Raw genomic sequence first — 17,043 nt, forward strand, 5'->3', positions numbered from 1 at the left:
TGGTCTGTACTCCAGTTCTGTATGAACAAATAAATAAATCTTAAAAAAAAAAAAAAAAGATTTACTTATGCATACAGAACTGGGGTACAGGCCAGAGGTATAGGGGTAGTGAGAGGATTCACTAGAGACAAAGTAGGGAGCCGAACAGGCAGGTTGACGAAGTGCATTGCTGAGGGGTGTAGTGGGCAAGACAGGAGCCGTCTGCTGCACCATGTGGGTCACCTCTGGGGCAGGGATTGAACTTGTGCTGCTATGACTGCAGATAGCTTCATAGTGCCGCTCTTTAACCCACTGCACCACCAGGGAGGGCCCCATCTTCTATTTTCATGAACACATTTTTGCTTCCCCTGGGCACAGCAGTAGTAAATGCTTGCTACAATACTCTGAGTGCTTTAGAAGGCTCTCATATTGGTCTCCGGGCTCAGTGGGATGGGTGGGAGGGCTCAAGGTGTGACCTAATCACCCCATCTACTTGTTTGCAGAGGCCAGGTATGTTGAAAACTTTTATTCTAGTTCTCAGATCCTTGTAAACTGGTTGCCCTGTTTTCTTTTTCAGGACATAAAGTGATTCCACCACAGAGATCACCATCAGGCAGTGAAGCCTGGGGCTGAAATGACAGGGCAAGTGGAGTTTCCTCCAGCAAAGGTTGTGGTGGGCTCAGAATCTCCACAAAGCTTAATGAGCCTCACTGGGCTCTCAGTATGGCCCTTGCCCACCTTTAGGCTTGATGTTCAAGATATCCCACATCCATGCCTTCTCTGGGGCACACCCATTCCCATGGATGCCAAAGCCTGAGTCCATTGAACCTGGGGTCTCTCTGTCCTCATACAGGAGGGGTCCCAGATATACCTACTGTCTCTCCCCTCTCTTCAGGGCCCTCGGGGGCTTGAAGTCACCTACCGAACCCTCTTTTGGAGAATACTTTAGCCTGAAAACCTTCCTTGGGGCTTGTTATACTGTTGTACTTTTTCTGGAAAATCAATTAACAGCTTTTCAACTCTGAAGAGTCACTCGCTCTCTGACTTAACTGAGGAAGTGCAGGACTCATGCAAGAGCAGGACAGCACTGCTAGGGCAGTGCCTGCCAGACCAGGGAAAGTTTCAACTGCCGATCTGGCCAGAATCCTCCCTCACCCAAAGTGAACTTGGTGCTGTTCATGGGGCAACATGCATGGTCCACGCCCATGCTACTTCATGTGGGGTCTCCACAGCCCCATGGAGGAGTCGCTGCCCTTTTTTTTTTTAAAGATTTTATTTATTTTTGCACAGGCTAGAAGTGTGCAGGCTAGAGTGTGGGGGGGGGGGTGAGAGGATTCACCAGAGATATGATTGAACAGCAGACTGGCAGATTTACTGAAATACACTATTGAAGGGAGCAGGGGGTGAGATAGAAAGGTCTGTTGTGTCATGTGTGGGTACTTCTCTGGCTAGGGGTTGACTTCAGGCCATCGTGGTGAGAGCATTTATAGTGCTGAGATTTATTCCCTAAGCCACTAGGCATGGGGCCTCTACTTCTGAGGGTGCTTGAAAAATAAAGGTTGAACCCAGATATCTGACATTCAAGTTCTGGTGTTAAAGAGCTGCTGTTTCCTGGCAGGGCAAAGGGCTGGAAGACTCAGTGACCCTGGGGTGCTTAGCCTGTTTGGTCTGGATGCAGCACCATCTTTCTGGCCATTTGAGCCTAGTGTTTCCAAGGAACGAAAGACCTTTTCTGTGACGTTAGTATGGTCATCAAGTTCAGGGCACATAACACCTCAAAATGGTCTTTATTGCAGCAAGAGTCTGCCTCACAGCTGTGAATGGCTGAGCATCATACCCCAACCTGAAGAGTTGGCTCTATGGGGGTTTTGGGGGGGGGGGGTGTTTGAGTCCTCTGTCTGCTGAGGCAGTGCCTTGTAGCATATACCCTGCTCTGAGATATTCCCAAAAGCACCAAAGGGTGTGCCCTGAGCATTTGGCAATGCTGCCTGAATGCCTCAGCCACCAGCAGCTAACTCTTGCTAAAGGAGTAAGGGATGAAGACCCAAATGGGCAGCACACAAAGGCCCAATCTGACCAGGAGTCTTCCCAGACTTACATATAGGTTTAGGTTTTAAAGTAAAAATGTCCTACTTCCAACTTTGTAATCCCAGTGTTGATTCTAGCAGCTGAATGACAGGTTCTCAATGCAGTTTGAAATTCTAATCACCACAGAGAAACTATACCTTGAAACCCTGCATGTAGGCCTGTCTTCCAGAGGCCTCTGGATGCGGGACACTCAGCCTCTGGGTCCCTGTACGTACTCTGCTGCCCCTTCAGCCTGTGATGCTCATTCCCTCCTCTTCCTTCTGTGGTTCCCTGCTTATCTGTAGGCTCTGCTCAAGTGGCACCGGCCCCAGAGGCTACCATGGACCCTGTGACAGCCTGTGCCAGAGCCCATCAGTGGTATAATACTGCAGAACCTCAAATTTCTTCACACTGTGGCTCCACAGTGGGAAGTACATCTTCACCAAGATCCAATCAAGACTAGCCACAAAATGTCAGGGTGCAAAGCCATTCTCTGTGAGGCAGGGTCCCATCTCTGATTTCAACATGACAATGTCTTGCCATCATTCTTTGGCATTCAGGAAAAATCAAGCTGTAACAACTCATTCTCTCCTTAGAGTCCAGAGTCCATGCTTAATTCAATTACAGAGTTTAACTATGGAGTTATAGAAAGCACCCTTTTTTTCCCACCTCATCAAGGCTGATACCACTCATGTGCTTCCTTCTACAGAAATGGGTACCACAAGGCAGGGCACTGAGAAAGAGATACACCAGTTCTTGTGGAGCGACAGGATGAAATCAGGTATATGGAAAGTCAGTGCTCAGTGCCCACAGGCCAGCAAGGTCCCTCCAGGGTCCCCTGAGAGCTGCTCATCCCATCCCTTGGCTTACCTGTCCTTGTACTTGATCACAGCATCCACAATCTTCTTCATCTTCTTGGTAAGGTTGGGAGGGTTAGGGGACAGCTTCTCAGCAGGAGGTCGCCCACGCTTCTTTTGCTTCTTGCTCTCATCATCCTTATCACGGCTGCGGGTGCTAGTGGTCGGGGTGGAGGAGCCGGCGTCACTATCTCGCTTGCGCTTCCGAGATGATTTCTTCTGCCGGACCTCCTCTTCGATCTCCTCCAGCGTGCCCTCCTCGATGGCCTTCAGGGTCAATAGTGGTAAAATAGGACAGCCAGCACCGAGGTTGACAAGAAGAGACCGAGATGCAAACCTATGGGGCCCAGCTGGGACAGGACACGCACTGGGGCTCCTGACAGGCTCCTGGGGACTGTGCAGAGCCAGCACTGCCCCTAGCATGCACCCACCCAAGCCCATCTTTAAACAGTTTCATGTCTTTATGAATTAGAGTTATATCCTCACTATGTGGAGGCTGAAGAACAGAATACTGCAATCCACCGCCCAGAGGTGATATTGTTAATAATTGCTCTGCTTTCAACACTCTGCATTTTTTTTTTAATGTATAGAACATGTTTAACATAAATTAACCACGCCAACCATTTCAAGTGCACAGTTCAGTGGTATTAAGTCCATTCACATCAGGTGCAGCCATCACCACTAATCTACCTCCAGAAGGCTTCTCACACCTCCATGCTCTTGTGCACAATGAAGACAATGCTGAAGTCACATCTACATACCACATCAAGACTCATCTTTTTGCTTATTCTATCCTTGGTATATTTGTTGTCGCTTCTCTGCAACACAATTTTTTGATATCTGTTCAGAATCTCATGGTAGTTTGCCTTAATCTCCCCCTTTTGGGGCATTTGGGTTGTTTCCATATTTTTTTGGATGTGGGGGTGTGGGTGTGCTTTGAGTAAAGCCATGACTGACATTTGCCTTTCTAATAGATTCCTGAAATGAAATTGTTGAGCCAAAGGACATGACTATAAACAACATTAATTTAATTTTTTTAAACAATATTAATTTTAAAACAATCCTGATACATTAGTTTTCTTTTTTTAAGATTTACTTATTTATGCATACAAAACTGGGGGACAGACCAGAGGGGTGGTGAGCAGAATCACCAGAGACAGAGTGGGGAGCAGAACAGGCAGATCGACGAAGTACACTGAGGGGAGCAGGGGTTAAGACAGGAGAGGTCTGCTGTGCCACGTGGGTCACCTCCGGGGGCGGGATCAAACTCACACTGAAGCCGCTGCTGCCTGCTTGCAGTGCTGCTCTTTAACCCATTGCACCACCAGGAAGGGCCCGATACATTAATGAAATGAAAATAACTAACTTCCATGTTTTTGCCCCTGAAAACAAAGTAATGGGAAGCCAGGTTTCCAGGGGAGCTTGTTGGAGGCAAAAAGAGTGCATTTCCTTATCAGGGGTTCTCTTCTTGGGCCTGAAGTTCTGGGCCAGTGGCTGGGGACTGCAGCACCCCATCCAACCACTCAAGTTTCACCTGCTTCACTGGCAGGTTTCAATGGCCCTCTCACGCACAGTTCAGTGCTTGTTTAGCAAGCTGGCAAATTTGAGATGTTAGGAAGGGACCAAGGCCACACAGAATGTGGGGCTCCAGAGGTACAGGTGATCTTCAGAGGACCTGACCAGAGGCCTAGGCAGGAAGCGTCACTTTTTTTTTTTTAAATAACACAACAGTTTACTTTTACATCATTTTGTGCCTTTTGGGAAGTGTCACTTTTAAGCAGTAGAGCACTCAGCAAGGAACAGCTGAAAGATGCCATATGCTTTCTGGGAAATGTTATTTCAGGTTAAATAACCTCAGGGTTGGATTTTAACCATCATCTAGACACTCAAGTACCTGGACTGGGGAAGTAATCTGATGTATCACTGCATCACTGGTGCTGAGCTCAGTGCTTGCTACGGGACCTGAGCAGGTGCAGTGGGTCCACAGCCAGGTGGGCAGGTGGGGGGAGTGCTCAATGTCACCCCAAGGTGCAGCTGCAGCTGCAAGCCTAAGATAAGGACTTGTCCCTCCTCCTTCCAAGAAGCCAGCATGATGTGCAGCTCTGGGGGTGACAAACTCAACTCCTGACTACCTTTCAGGATGATGTGACAACCACAAATCTGCTACTGTGACCAAATACTTTAAGCTAAAGTAGTCAATATTGTAACTTAACCTCATAGAGACGTGGATATATATAGCTGAAAGGCCAATTACTCCCCCAGTAAGATTTAAGTGACGTGGGGGTAGCAAGAACATGCCTTCCTTCACACTGTCAGGAGGAACTGACCACACCTGACCTCACATTAGAAGTCTAACTGTGAAGCCTCCCTGGTGGCCTAGGGATTAAGTGCTATTTAGTGCTATTGCCATGATGGCCTGAGTTCAATCCCTGGCCAGGGAGCTAATAATCCACAAAGCAGAGAACTCTCCTGTCCCACCCACTGCTCCCCTCAGCAGTGTATTTCAGTCAATCTGCATGTTCTGCTTCCACTCTGTCTCTGTTGAATCCTCTCATCCCTGCACCAGTTCTAATATGCATAAATACAAAGAAATCTTTAAAAAATGTCACACTGATTAATGAAAACCAACTAAAAACAACCAACAAGGTCCTTGGAGACTCAGCCTCCAATCTTTCAAGCTTGCCCCTTGCCGGCCCTCTCCAGCATGTACCTTGAGCCACTGCTTCTCAGTCAGTGAGTCGCTGTAGTCCACTTCCTTGCGGTGGCGGGATCCACGACCAAACATCTTTTCCTCTTCTTCCTCACAGGTCAGCCGCTCTACCTCAGCATCATCCTTGATGATCCACGAGGGAAGCTCATCCTCCTCCATCAACCGTGGCTTCCGCTTGGGGTTGCGGGCCTCCTCACGTCTGCGGTCCAGGTCCATGCGCTGGAGATCCCCGTAAATGGGTAGGACAGAGAGAGAGACATCAGCACAGGAAAATCCAGGTGTACATGTGGACTAGGGTCAGGACCAGCACTGCAGTGGGAGTTACCCAGCTGCTCTGGGTTTTGCTGTGGCCAAACTGGCTTCTATGTCAGATCCTGGCTAGAAGTTCTGCCTAGGAGCTAGCCAGAACTGGAAATGATGGAAGAGAACAGAAAAGGAAGTGAAATGAGCTGGCAATTCAAGGGTTTGGCTTTAGCAGAAGGTGCAAAGCCTGATGGGGCCAAGAACCTGGCTGCATCAAAAGCCAAATCTGCTTTCCACCAAAGGTGGAGAGTGGGATCTGCACCAATGATTGGCTTGTTAACTCCCTTTGAAAGGGAGATTCAGAGCCCTGTCCAGTAACACTCAGCAAAATGATTACTTGGTGAGATTCCCACTGTCCCTACAAAATACTCTAGAGGTCAGGGAAGAAAGATGGTCAATTAGGAGGCTTCATGAACCTCTCTGGAGAGCTGCCCCCAGCTCTACTACATGATGGGGGATGACTCCATCACTGATAATATTTTGCTTTGTTTGATGCTGGGGAGGGGGGCAGAAATATGAACCCCTTAGAACACCCATGCTTCATGTGGGTGGAAGCCTGGCAGCCTGAATGTATATGATACAGAAAAGCAGCTTCCACCTGTGCTCGTGGCGCTCACCATGAACAGGTCGAACTCCTCCTCATGCCGGGCAATCATCTGGTTGACAGTCTCATCATCAGGCACTTCGTCTTCTTCCTACAAGATTTCATATGTTTAGTCCGAGTGTGGGGAGGCCAGGGTGGGCGGCAGCCGTGCTCGGAGGCGAGCGGCGGCGATCCATGGGAAATGAGCTGGCGGTCCCAGTCCGGCTGCGGTGGATGGGGACCCACACGGCAGCGAGAGGCACACACGCACACGCACACGCACGCTCCGTGGGATCAGGGCCCTGCTGGCCGTCTCAGCCGAGAAGCCGAGGATTGAATGGGCATGGAGACTGAACTACCCCTCTCACCTTTAGAGGTGGCTCCTCCAAGTCGGGGTTGACGCCCGCTGGCGGAGGGGCAGTGTGGGCGAAGCTGGCACTGCCGCTGCCCGTGCTGCAGTGTCTGCTCTGTGGATAAATAGAGGACTTCAGTCTCCAGGGCTGTCAATCCGGCGTCTTTCACCAGCAGTTTAGGAAAAAAAAACCACTTCAAAGAAAAAGCAAGTACTCATCCTCGTTCCTTTCAGCCCACACTCCCTTTACTCCAAAGGGATTCAAAAAAAAAAAAAAAAAAAAAAAGTGCAAAAAAGGTAAAAAAACAAAAATGAAAGCCGCTCATGCGTCCACCACTCACGCTGGGGAGGGGGTCGGGGCTGGTGCTATGCTCACCTCATCCTGCTCCTCGTGTTCCAGGATGGCTTGCAGGAAGGCACGCCTCTCATGGCTGGAGGACTTCTGGTCAAACATGCCGGCCTGGATGACCTTCTGGTCAACATTTAGCTTGTATTTGGCTGCGGCAAGAATCTTCTCCTCCACACTGTTGACTGTGCAGAGGCGGAGCACCCGCACCTCATTCTGCTGCCCGATGCGGTGGGCACGATCCTGTGCTTGTAGGTCCTGTGGGAGAGATGCCTGTCAGTCTCAAGACAGCTTTTTAGACATCTAAGTCAACCTTTTGATGCTAAAGGAAAAGAAGGGAACTTCCAAATTTTTGCGTGTGTCGTTCTGCATGGCTATTCTGCCTCCCAACCAGATGCACTAAACTGGCAGCTCAGGAACATGACTTTGAGCCTCTGCCAGAAAGATCTTGCCCAATTTCTGTCAAAAGTATTTTTTTTTACTTTGCTGGGTTTCTACCTTACTGGGTAAGACCTGGGGGTTATAGTCCCAAGCAATTCTTGTCATAGTTGTGTGGGTCACTTTGCTGACACCAGGAAGGTGCCGAGCTTGGTGTGCCAGCATCATGACAAGGCACCACTAATAGGATGGGGCCAAATCTGGCAGCACTGTAGTGATTCCCCTAGAATTAGGTTGTGAGCTCTGCTATCTTCTCACTGAGAAATGCAGGCCCAACTTTTCTGAGCTTCAAGACCAATTCTGCTGATACAGGTCCCACTCAAGGCTATCGGCGCACTGCAGGCTCTGCTCAGTGAGTGGGAGCATGGCTGTAAATGCTATCTGTGTCAATACTCCCAACACATAACCAGGAGAGTTCCAACACAATCCTGTGTATGGAGCTAGGAGCTGAGAGGGGCTGAATGCAAGATTTACACGCAATGGGGGAGGAATAGGCCACGCTTGGTGGGGAACAGGAGTGCCAGTGTCCATAGTTCAGCCCCAACTAGGTCTTCATGCTTTCTGTGTACACCCTGGCCCTGCAACAGGGAGCTAAGCAGCCTCTTGATGTGGCAGAGCACAGAGCTACATAGGAGCCTCAGCATGTTGAGCCACCTGCCTCCTGACAGGAGAGGCATACCTCTTGGAAAAATGCCCAGTCATCAAGATTTGGTCAGGAACAACCTTCTAGGGTAACAGTGGAAAGAGACATTACCAATCACTTAGGACATTCACCCAGCAGACAGGCTAAAATTATACACTGGTAACCAGAGTCAACAGACTTATGAGGAAGGGCATGCTCATATCCTGCCAGGAAGAGGAAATAGGGGTAGGTTTCCAGGGATCACTTTGGCAGAAAGAAACAGAACATGAAGGGGACACAGCTTGGCCCATGCAATCTAACTTGTAAGGGAAATCAGAGAAAGTTTCAGGAGGCTCCTGAGGCTAGCAGTCATGCTAAAAAACAGAAAACCCAGGTTATCAGTTGGAGTCTGAGTGAAAGTCTCAGAGCTGCCATATGCTAGGGCAGCTACCAGCCAATTAAATGACTAGGTAGAGCCCCAGTGGGTTCAGAGATGGAACACCGAATACTAAAAAAGAAGAAACACATACTGGAGCATTTTGTATTTCTGTCAAAAATAGAACAGACATGTATGGATGCTGGCATGTGCTCAGAGAAAAGTGGAGTCAGTGAATGATGGGAAAAAGACTTTAAATCAATGTTACTCTCAGTTATTGGTATTTGCATTTCCTAATAAAACAAGAACACAATTTTTGCTATGAAGCACAAGGAAAAATTAAATACTTTAGAACTATCATAACCATAGAATAAAATATCCCTGTATCTACTGAAAGATCTCAGGTAGGGTATACAGGTGAGAAACAGGAGCAGCCGCATACAAAATGTGCTCCAATGATCACATAAGCACAAGTGAGGCCTGAAAGTACGCTCATTATGGAAATATCAAGGGTGGCTGCCGGCCAACAGGATTGTGGCATTTTCACATTCTTACACGTTTATCTAATGCCACAATTTTTTTTCTTACGCCAATGGAATTAAATAAAAATTATTTAAAAGAAACAGAGGACAACAAGTCCTCTCTGGGCTTCTCTCCAAAGTCTTTAGATACTGTGGGTCCTGTTAGCAACTGTCTCTAGGACCCTATGGAGCTTCAGTGGCACTGAAACCCCTAGATGTCCCCCAAGGTTTCAACCCCCTGTCCACATGGTGCCAAGTGCTTTACCTGGTGGGGGTTCCAGTCACTGTCAAAAATGATCACAGTGTCGGCCGACTGGAGGTTCAGCCCAAGCCCCCCAGCCCGGGTGCTGAGGAGGAAAATGAAGTACTCGGAACCTGGTTCATTGAAGGTTTTCAGCAGCATGCCCCGGTCTTCTGCCTTTGTGGTTCCTGCCGGGTGCAGAAAGAACAGTTATTAGCAAGGTGTCTACAAGTGGAGGTATGGAGACAGAGAGAAGAGACAGTGCCCACATATGTCATACGGGGCCACGTGAGCCACAGTCACACTTAACACATGGCTGTGGGTTACAATTAGTAGGCAACCAAGATTTACAGTGACACTATTGAATGACATTCCCCCTGCCTGGAGGAAATAGAAATGAGTCCCAAAAGGCCAGTTTGTCTCTATGTGAAATGGAGCTCTTGGGAGACAGGGCCTGCGCCCTCCCCCCCACCCCTGTCACCAATATTGTTGCCACAGACCCTTGCTCAGCTATCCCATGGGTAGCAGAAGACACTAGGAATAAAACCCCACCCCAATCCTCTCCCAAATAACCAAGGGGGTCTCTGGAGCTCTTGCAATGGATTTTCGGGCTGACAAGAACCATATAAAGGTAAGTACAGGAAATTAAAAGGAATTTATTTCCTGCCATTGAGTCATAGGGTTTCTCATGGGACAGCCTAGGATAAGATCCTTAGCACTTGCATCAGGGGGACATAAGCCCCTCAGGTTCCTGCAAGTTGAAAGGTGCCTTTGGCAAAATCAGGAATCATTTTTGGTAATAAAACAAAAATTAAATATTTCTTGCCACTGGCCTAAGCTTCATGGTAAAACCTGAGCTCTAGATGTGCTCATAGCTGCCTCAAGAAGGGCTGAGGCCTGGGGCAGCAAAGGAGCCATGTAGGTGGAAGGACATGTCTCTCTTACCAACTCTTATCACAACCTTCTGATGGTGGAAGGTTCGATTTCACAGCATGTCACCGAGCCCCCAGCTCTCGCCCTTGGATTATCTATTACTGTGGCAGTGACCATGCAAGATACTGTCATAGTCAAGCATACAAGCATACAAGCGTCCATCTTTACAAGATGATTCATCATGGAGAAGGAAAAAAAATAGTGCAAACAAACAAAGAAGGGTGGGCAGGTATTCTGAATATGGCCTTTTCTGAGGGCTGGGGAAGTGACACTTCCTGGGACTGACTCTCACAAAGGCTTGGGCCCTGAAAGACCTGAGAGGCAGCTGGAGAGACCAGAGCACAGAAGCAAGGGTAAGGTGAGATGTGACCACACCAGCACTGATACACAACAGGAAGCCCCTGAAGGAGGCAGGAGTATAGGGGAACAGGACTAGACTGAGCTTAGAAAGGGTGCTCTCACCAGAAACCCAAGATCCAGGGCAGACAACTAGGGGAGCAGGGCAAGTTCCCCCTAGTGGACCCATCCAGCAGCCACAGGTCAGAGGTATGTTAAATCACAGATCTATGAGTTATAGGGGACATAGGTTTTGTGTGCTGCCATGGAGATATACCTGCTTATGTGAACGGTTTGAGAAGTGGTGATGGAAAAAAGAAACATGCTTAGCTGTGTTTGTCCCAGCAGCTCCCAAGTTCTTTTTCCTTACAAGTTCTGCTCACTTCAGCTGTCTGACAAAGTAGAGAACTTGCCATTGCACCTTCCTGCCCAGCTGGCCAGTGTTGGACCACTGGGTCCTGCCAGGATCTGACAGAATTCTCACTCAGCCCCCATCTCCCTGGAGCTCCCATGTGCTGGGAAAAAAGCAGGAATGGGATTACTCATAAGAGTACAGGGTCTCAGAGGAGTGCTGTTATGGGGCAACTGTTACTGTTTACCCTAAGGCATCCGATTCCCTGCCTCTTCTGCTGACTGACTCCACTGTAAGGCCTGACGGCAGCTCATAGCTTCCTGGGCAGTGGAGAAACATGTAAGAACCAGTCCCTAGATGTCTTGGGAAAACATATGGGTTTCTCTGTTGGGGACAATGAGCAGGCAGAAAGAAAGCCTAGATTGGATGCCTGAAACTAAAGCCAAGATAGGCAGTGGATTAAAGAGCTCAGAAAATTCCCCTCCAACATCATCTGCACACCTGGACTCAGCTGTGCATGAAGCAAATTAACCCCTGGGATTTAGTTATGTGATCTATCAAGACTTTTTCCCCTTATGCCCAGAACACAAATTTCTGTTACTTCCAACCAAACAGGACCACTGGGTACCCTTTAACCAATGGCCCCAGCACAGTAGTGCAAAGACCACAATGCTTGTGTTCTGGTGACCTCAGGTGCCAGTCCAGATCAGGTCTCTCCCAGAGCGTGGGCGCTGATTAAGTCATGTTTCAGGCCCTTCCTTTCCAGGCCCACAATGCCATTCAGTGTGCTGCTACCTAAACAGAGTCTCTAGGCCTCGCTATGATTTGGGAAGGAGGGCATACCAGCCAGAGGCTTCAGCAGCAGTGAACAACAAGACCGATTTACAAACATTCTCTCTCGGTCATACTCACCATCAAGCCTGAGGTATTTAAAGCCACGATATGCAAAATAATCTTCCATGATCGTCATGAGGGAGGTCATCTGACAGAACAGCAGCACTTTATGGTTGGTGGCACGGAGTTTAGGAAGTATTCTATCAAGAAGCTCAAATTTCCCTGAGGCTCGGTACAAGTCTAGTCTGGTAAGCAGAGGCGGGGGAAGAACACACATAATGTTAACATCAGCATCTTAAAGATGGGCAGAGGAGGAAGCTCGGCTCCCATCTCCAGGCTGACCAGAACCCACCTAGACTGGTCATTAGGCACAGGGGCATAGAAATGGCTTTCTAGGCAAATGCCATGATCACCACCCAACATTTCAGCAAAATTATTTCAACTAAAATAAATGCAGGTCATCACTGGTCAAGGGCGACCATGTATTACTGTACAACTTGGATACTCGTAAGAATAAAAGATGCTGCTGTTGTATCTAAGCTGAGACAACAGCTGTGAAAGGCTACCCTAGGAAGTCGGGCCATGTCCTTCTTCTGTTAAGGAACACCCATGAGCAAAAACTCAAATAGGAAAGTGCACCACACCACATGCAGGGATGAGGGCCACTGCAGTTTCATTCACTCCATCAACAATCCACAGTTTACAGATGTGGAAACTAAGGCTGGCAGCACAATGGTAATATGCCAGGGGCAGGATGTCAGCCCAGGTCTGTCCAGGTCTGTGGGACATTATGCAACCTGGTATAAAATTTTAACAACAACAGAAAGTTTTGGTCTTTCACTAGGTGCCTCTTGGTAATGGCTTACTGCCACGATAGAAAACAATAGGTTTAGCATCAGAATGTCCTTTGGAAAGGCTGGCTGTTTGCAGTGGTGAAATCTAGAGGCTGAATCCACATCCAACACCAGGGCTTACTGATTTCTGAGCTGACCACAAACAATGCTGGAGAAAATATAGCCCTGGCAAATGGACAGTGTGTTGTATAAAGGGTACCTCCCAGCTGGCAAACAGAGCTCATGCTCAGAGGAGTTAAGGAAGTTGTCACGAGTTCCAGAGCCTAGAGGTGGCAATGGGGGACCTGGGAGACTATCAGAGTTTTGAGTGGTCAACTCTCAAAGTGTGAATGGCTTTTAGTCTTCCCTTGGGTTCATCTAGAGTTTCTAAAATTTCTCCTATGAATAAACTGTCTTTGCAACCGGACAAATATAACAATAAAACCAAGCAAACAAGTGAGAAGCACCTCTATGTACACTGTCTGCCCACCCCATTAAGCTGGGAAGCTTCTCACCCTTGGACGATGCCGCCGGTGAACCCCAAGTGTTCGGAAAAGGACTCCTGCAACGGAACCAGAGACGGGTCAGTGTGGGGCAGGAATAGCACCCAGCCCCATGCCTCTGAGCCTTCGCACCAGTGCTCAGCAGTTCTCCACAGTGGCACCCGGGCCGGAGACACTGAACCCACTGGTACTCCTTCCCTGCTGCTCCTCCAACAAAGGAAAGAAGTCACAGCATTAGCACTCTCAACCACCACAAAGAGTTCACAAGAACAGAGTAAAACTGTCCTCAGAGTGGCAGAGGATTTACAGTGACCCTGAAGCTTTATGCCAAAATACAGACATGTGTTTTTCAGAAAGAAGAATACAGATTCTTGAAGGACACTACAACTCAAAACAGTCTAACCCAGAGACTTCATAAAGAGGGATGATGCTCTCAGTGCTCCAACCTGAGGTTGTGGGGGCCACAGTCATGGCTGGGAAAAGCTAGTGTGCCCACAGAGGTAGCAGAACACATCAAATAGGAAAATGACTCCCAACAACAGTATGAATGCTTCAATGAGTATATGAGTGTGGGCTTTGGCTTCTAGAACTTATTTCCCTACACCATTTGGACTCTTTACAATAAGTGCTTACAAACCAAAAATCGAGAGACAAATATACTGATATTATCTATTTAACATGATAAAAACTACTATTTAAAACCCTGGCTCTGCCAAGGGGCTTAGCACAAACAGGTGTCTCTGAGAGGTGAGCCTCATGAGTGAACTGAATGCCCACAAGTTCACACTCCTGCCAGGCCCCTCATTCCTGGTACCAGGCCTCACCTCGATGTGCTGAAACATGTATGGGTGGTTGCAGATCTTCCTCAGTTGCATGATGGTGTTCATCAGGGTCTTGGTGCCACCTTTGCCCTGGAGAGGTAGAAGAGAGGTTCTCAAATCAGGTCTGGTGCTGGGGTAGGGCGGGGCAGGGAAACCAGGAGTGAGGAGCTGGCACCCATGGGCTCAGAAGCTTGAACAGAGCTTGAGAAAGAGCAGAGACCAACTGGCATGCTTGAAAGGGTAGTAAATGGAGAGTGGCTGGTGGGACAAAAAAGAAGTAAGACTGGCATGAAGCTGAAGTCGAATTAGAATGCTTTGTTCTAAGCATAATATTATGGCCTCTAAGAGGCTATAACCCAAAAAGTCATGATGACTTTGAAAAATTTCAGGTGAAAGGGGGAGGGATGGGGTATGCAAGAATGGGGTATGAGGTGGGTACTGAGCTACAACAGCGCAGATAAAAAGGGGCCCAAACACCACATCTAGTGAAAAGGGGGGGGGACAAAGTGGAATTCAGGACACTGAGTCCAAAACAGGGGAAGCTGGTATGCCCCCTGGGTGCACGATTTCAGTACTGGTGAGGGGAGCTGGGTGGAAATGACCTGGTACCCTCAGAGTTGTCTCAGAGGGCAGCAACGCACACAGTCCCCACTCCTTTCCACTGGAACCCCCAACTTCACTTGATAACAAGGTAAAGGTAGGGTTCAGCAACTACAGTTCTTTACCAATTGAGAAAATTCAATAGAACATTCTACTTCTGCTGAGAGCAGTACTGGGTCCCATGCTGCTACTGAGACACCTCTAGGAGCCAGCATTTAATAAGCAAAGAGGACACCAGACAAATGTGACCCACAAATTGAGACAAGTGTCTCTGCTTCTGCTGACCTCTCTGCACAAGCTTACCGTGGCTGCCGACAGCCTCAAGGTCACCCACAGAATGTTTTTGACTTCACAATAAATCCCAAGGAGGCATAAGGGTCACTAACTACATTGTGCTCAAGCCCTATACAGCTGGGTCCCCAGACCAACCTTCTTGTCCTTCTCCGAGCCGTCAGTCAATAGCACACCCTTGGCTTGCATGTGTCTGTAGAGCACGCGTTGAAGTGCAGACATGTCACATTTGATGACGTACTCCACCTGCAGGGGCACAAGATGCCAGTTAGGGGAAGTCCAGAAGGCTGGAACCTAAGCTCCAGCGTAGTCTGTGTCAATCTGTGAACATCCTGAGCCCCAGAAAGTGTTCTGATTGGCACATGTGGGTGACAAGGAAAAACTGACTCCCCCTAAGTCAGGAGGGTAAAGGGAAACTTGGGCTTTGATAGAGGTACCAGAGCAGAGAGAAAGAGGAAAGGGTTGGAGGTGGGAGGAGAGGTGAAAGAGAGAGAGAATCAGGGAATATGTGTGTATGAGAGATCTTGGGACACAAAGAACAACCTGACCACCTCTCAAAGGCCCTGCCACAGCTGGGCAGAAAAGAAAGGGCAAGCATTACTAGAGGGTATCAGCAGGGGAGAAGAGAGGATATCCTGGGCCAACATGGGACCAGGTCCCTGGGCAAGAATTCAGAGCCATCCTGAGTTAGGGAGCAGACTCAACCCTGAGCCCATGGCCTCCAAGTCCCTGACATGTGGGCAGAACCTGTTCAGGCATCATGGTCACTGAAGCAAGTGGGAGTCTGTTCTCCAACCTGTCTTCCCCTTCAAGGGGGGATGGAGTGACCATGGGAGAGCTGAAAGGTGAGGCTCATCCCAGGGAGCCATACCCCGTCAACATTTTGCCATGGTTTTCTCCCTCATAACACCTACATTACCTTTTCAGGCAACTGGGCCTCAACCTCCTTCTTGAGCCTCCGGAGCAGGAAGGGTCGTAGCACTTTGTGGAGACGACGGATGATGAGGATGGTTTCCTCCTCATTCAGGTCCACCTGGAACCCCCACCAGACACCCAAACCAAACATTAACTCCAGAGGGATTGAATGAGGCAGGGACTTGGATGAATAGGGAGTGTTGGGCAGGATCATTTTTGGTGTCTTCTTGCATGCTTTATGTTTCAGACTGCCTTTTGCATTACAAGGGCTTGGCAAGGTACCTTCTTCCTTGTGAAAAATATGAGCATCTGGAACCTTCCATTGAATTACTGGGACATGGAATTGAAGGCTGTAGGGTACAATATTCTGGTAGTTTTACCAAAAGACACACCAGCACAGTGTATTGGTGGTCTACAAGCCTATTAATATACCCAACAAAAAGCTAGATGGCACTGTGGGGTGGGAAACGACATATTCACAGACATTCAGTATAAAATGGAAAATCCTCATAGAGAGCTTTGTAATTAGGAGCCCCAAATCTGCTCTAAGTCTGGGAAAGATGGAGTGAAAGAAATGCTACTTTAAAGTGACTGTATATCTAGGTCAAGAAAAAACTGGAGGAAATAAAGTAACACCTGAACTTTTCTTTTTTGGGTGCCTCAATAATCTCTTTTTTTTTTTTTTAAGAAGTCTTCTTTTAAGATTTATTTATTTATGCATTCAGAACTCGGGTACAGGCCAGAGATGTAGGGGCAGTGAGAGGGATTCATTAGAGACAGAGTGGGGAGCAGAATAGGCAGATCTATGAAGTACACTACTGAGGGGAGCAGCGGGTGGGTCAGGAGACGTCTGCTGTACCATGTGGATCACCTCCGGGGCCAGGGACTGAGTTTGCACTCAAGCAGCTGTGGCCAGCTTGCAGTGCTGTGTCCTAACCCATTGCACCACCGGGGGTGGTGGTGGGGGTGCTGGTGGGGCCACTTTGATAATCTCTTGGGGTGTTTCTGCTCCACTTAAAAATACATGAAATCAAGCATTTGCTCCCAAGTTCTTGGTTTGGGGCCTTGGAAGGCTGAAATTTAAAACATTATTAGGAGACTCTTCAAAAGGTCTTCTTTCTCTTTCAGAAGTATTTCTGTCTTGAATGGTACCAGAGAGGGGAGACCCCAGCAGTCTTAGACCTGTCCAAGGAAAGCTTCACTATTGGCAACAAGTGGGAAGGGCCCAGC

The 17,043-nt window shown here is 48.3% G+C and overlaps 1 protein-coding gene across 3 annotated transcripts in view; it reads right to left on the minus strand.

Moving 5' to 3' along the window:
- SMARCA4 (SWI/SNF related, matrix associated, actin dependent regulator of chromatin, subfamily a, member 4) overlaps positions 1-17,043 on the minus strand; it is a 91,745-nt gene that overhangs the window by 11,229 nt on the left and 63,473 nt on the right. Inside the window, exons 20-30 of one of the 3 annotated variants that reach the window (XM_012729638.1) lie at positions 15,818-15,931; positions 15,037-15,144; positions 14,011-14,097; positions 13,199-13,245; positions 11,929-12,095; positions 9,420-9,583; positions 7,228-7,455; positions 6,868-6,966; positions 6,534-6,611; positions 5,614-5,832; positions 2,917-3,170 (exon numbers count right to left, since the gene is read on the minus strand). In XM_012729638.1, coding sequence (XP_012585092.1) covers positions 2,917-3,170; positions 5,614-5,832; positions 6,534-6,611; positions 6,868-6,966; positions 7,228-7,455; positions 9,420-9,583; positions 11,929-12,095; positions 13,199-13,245; positions 14,011-14,097; positions 15,037-15,144; positions 15,818-15,931 — 1,565 coding nt within the window. Of the gene's footprint in view, positions 1-2,916; positions 3,180-5,613; positions 5,833-6,533; positions 6,612-6,867; positions 6,967-7,227; positions 7,456-9,419; positions 9,584-11,928; positions 12,096-13,198; positions 13,246-14,010; positions 14,098-15,036; positions 15,145-15,817; positions 15,932-17,043 lie in introns of all 3 variants that reach the window. The other 2 variants (XM_012729637.1, XM_012729639.1) reach the window with 2 other exon arrangements.

The sequence above is a fragment of the Condylura cristata genome, unplaced genomic scaffold (assembly GCF_000260355.1).
Source record: "Condylura cristata isolate star-nosed mole 26May11 unplaced genomic scaffold, ConCri1.0 scaffold00025, whole genome shotgun sequence".
Classification (NCBI taxonomy): domain Eukaryota; kingdom Metazoa; phylum Chordata; class Mammalia; order Eulipotyphla; family Talpidae; genus Condylura; species Condylura cristata.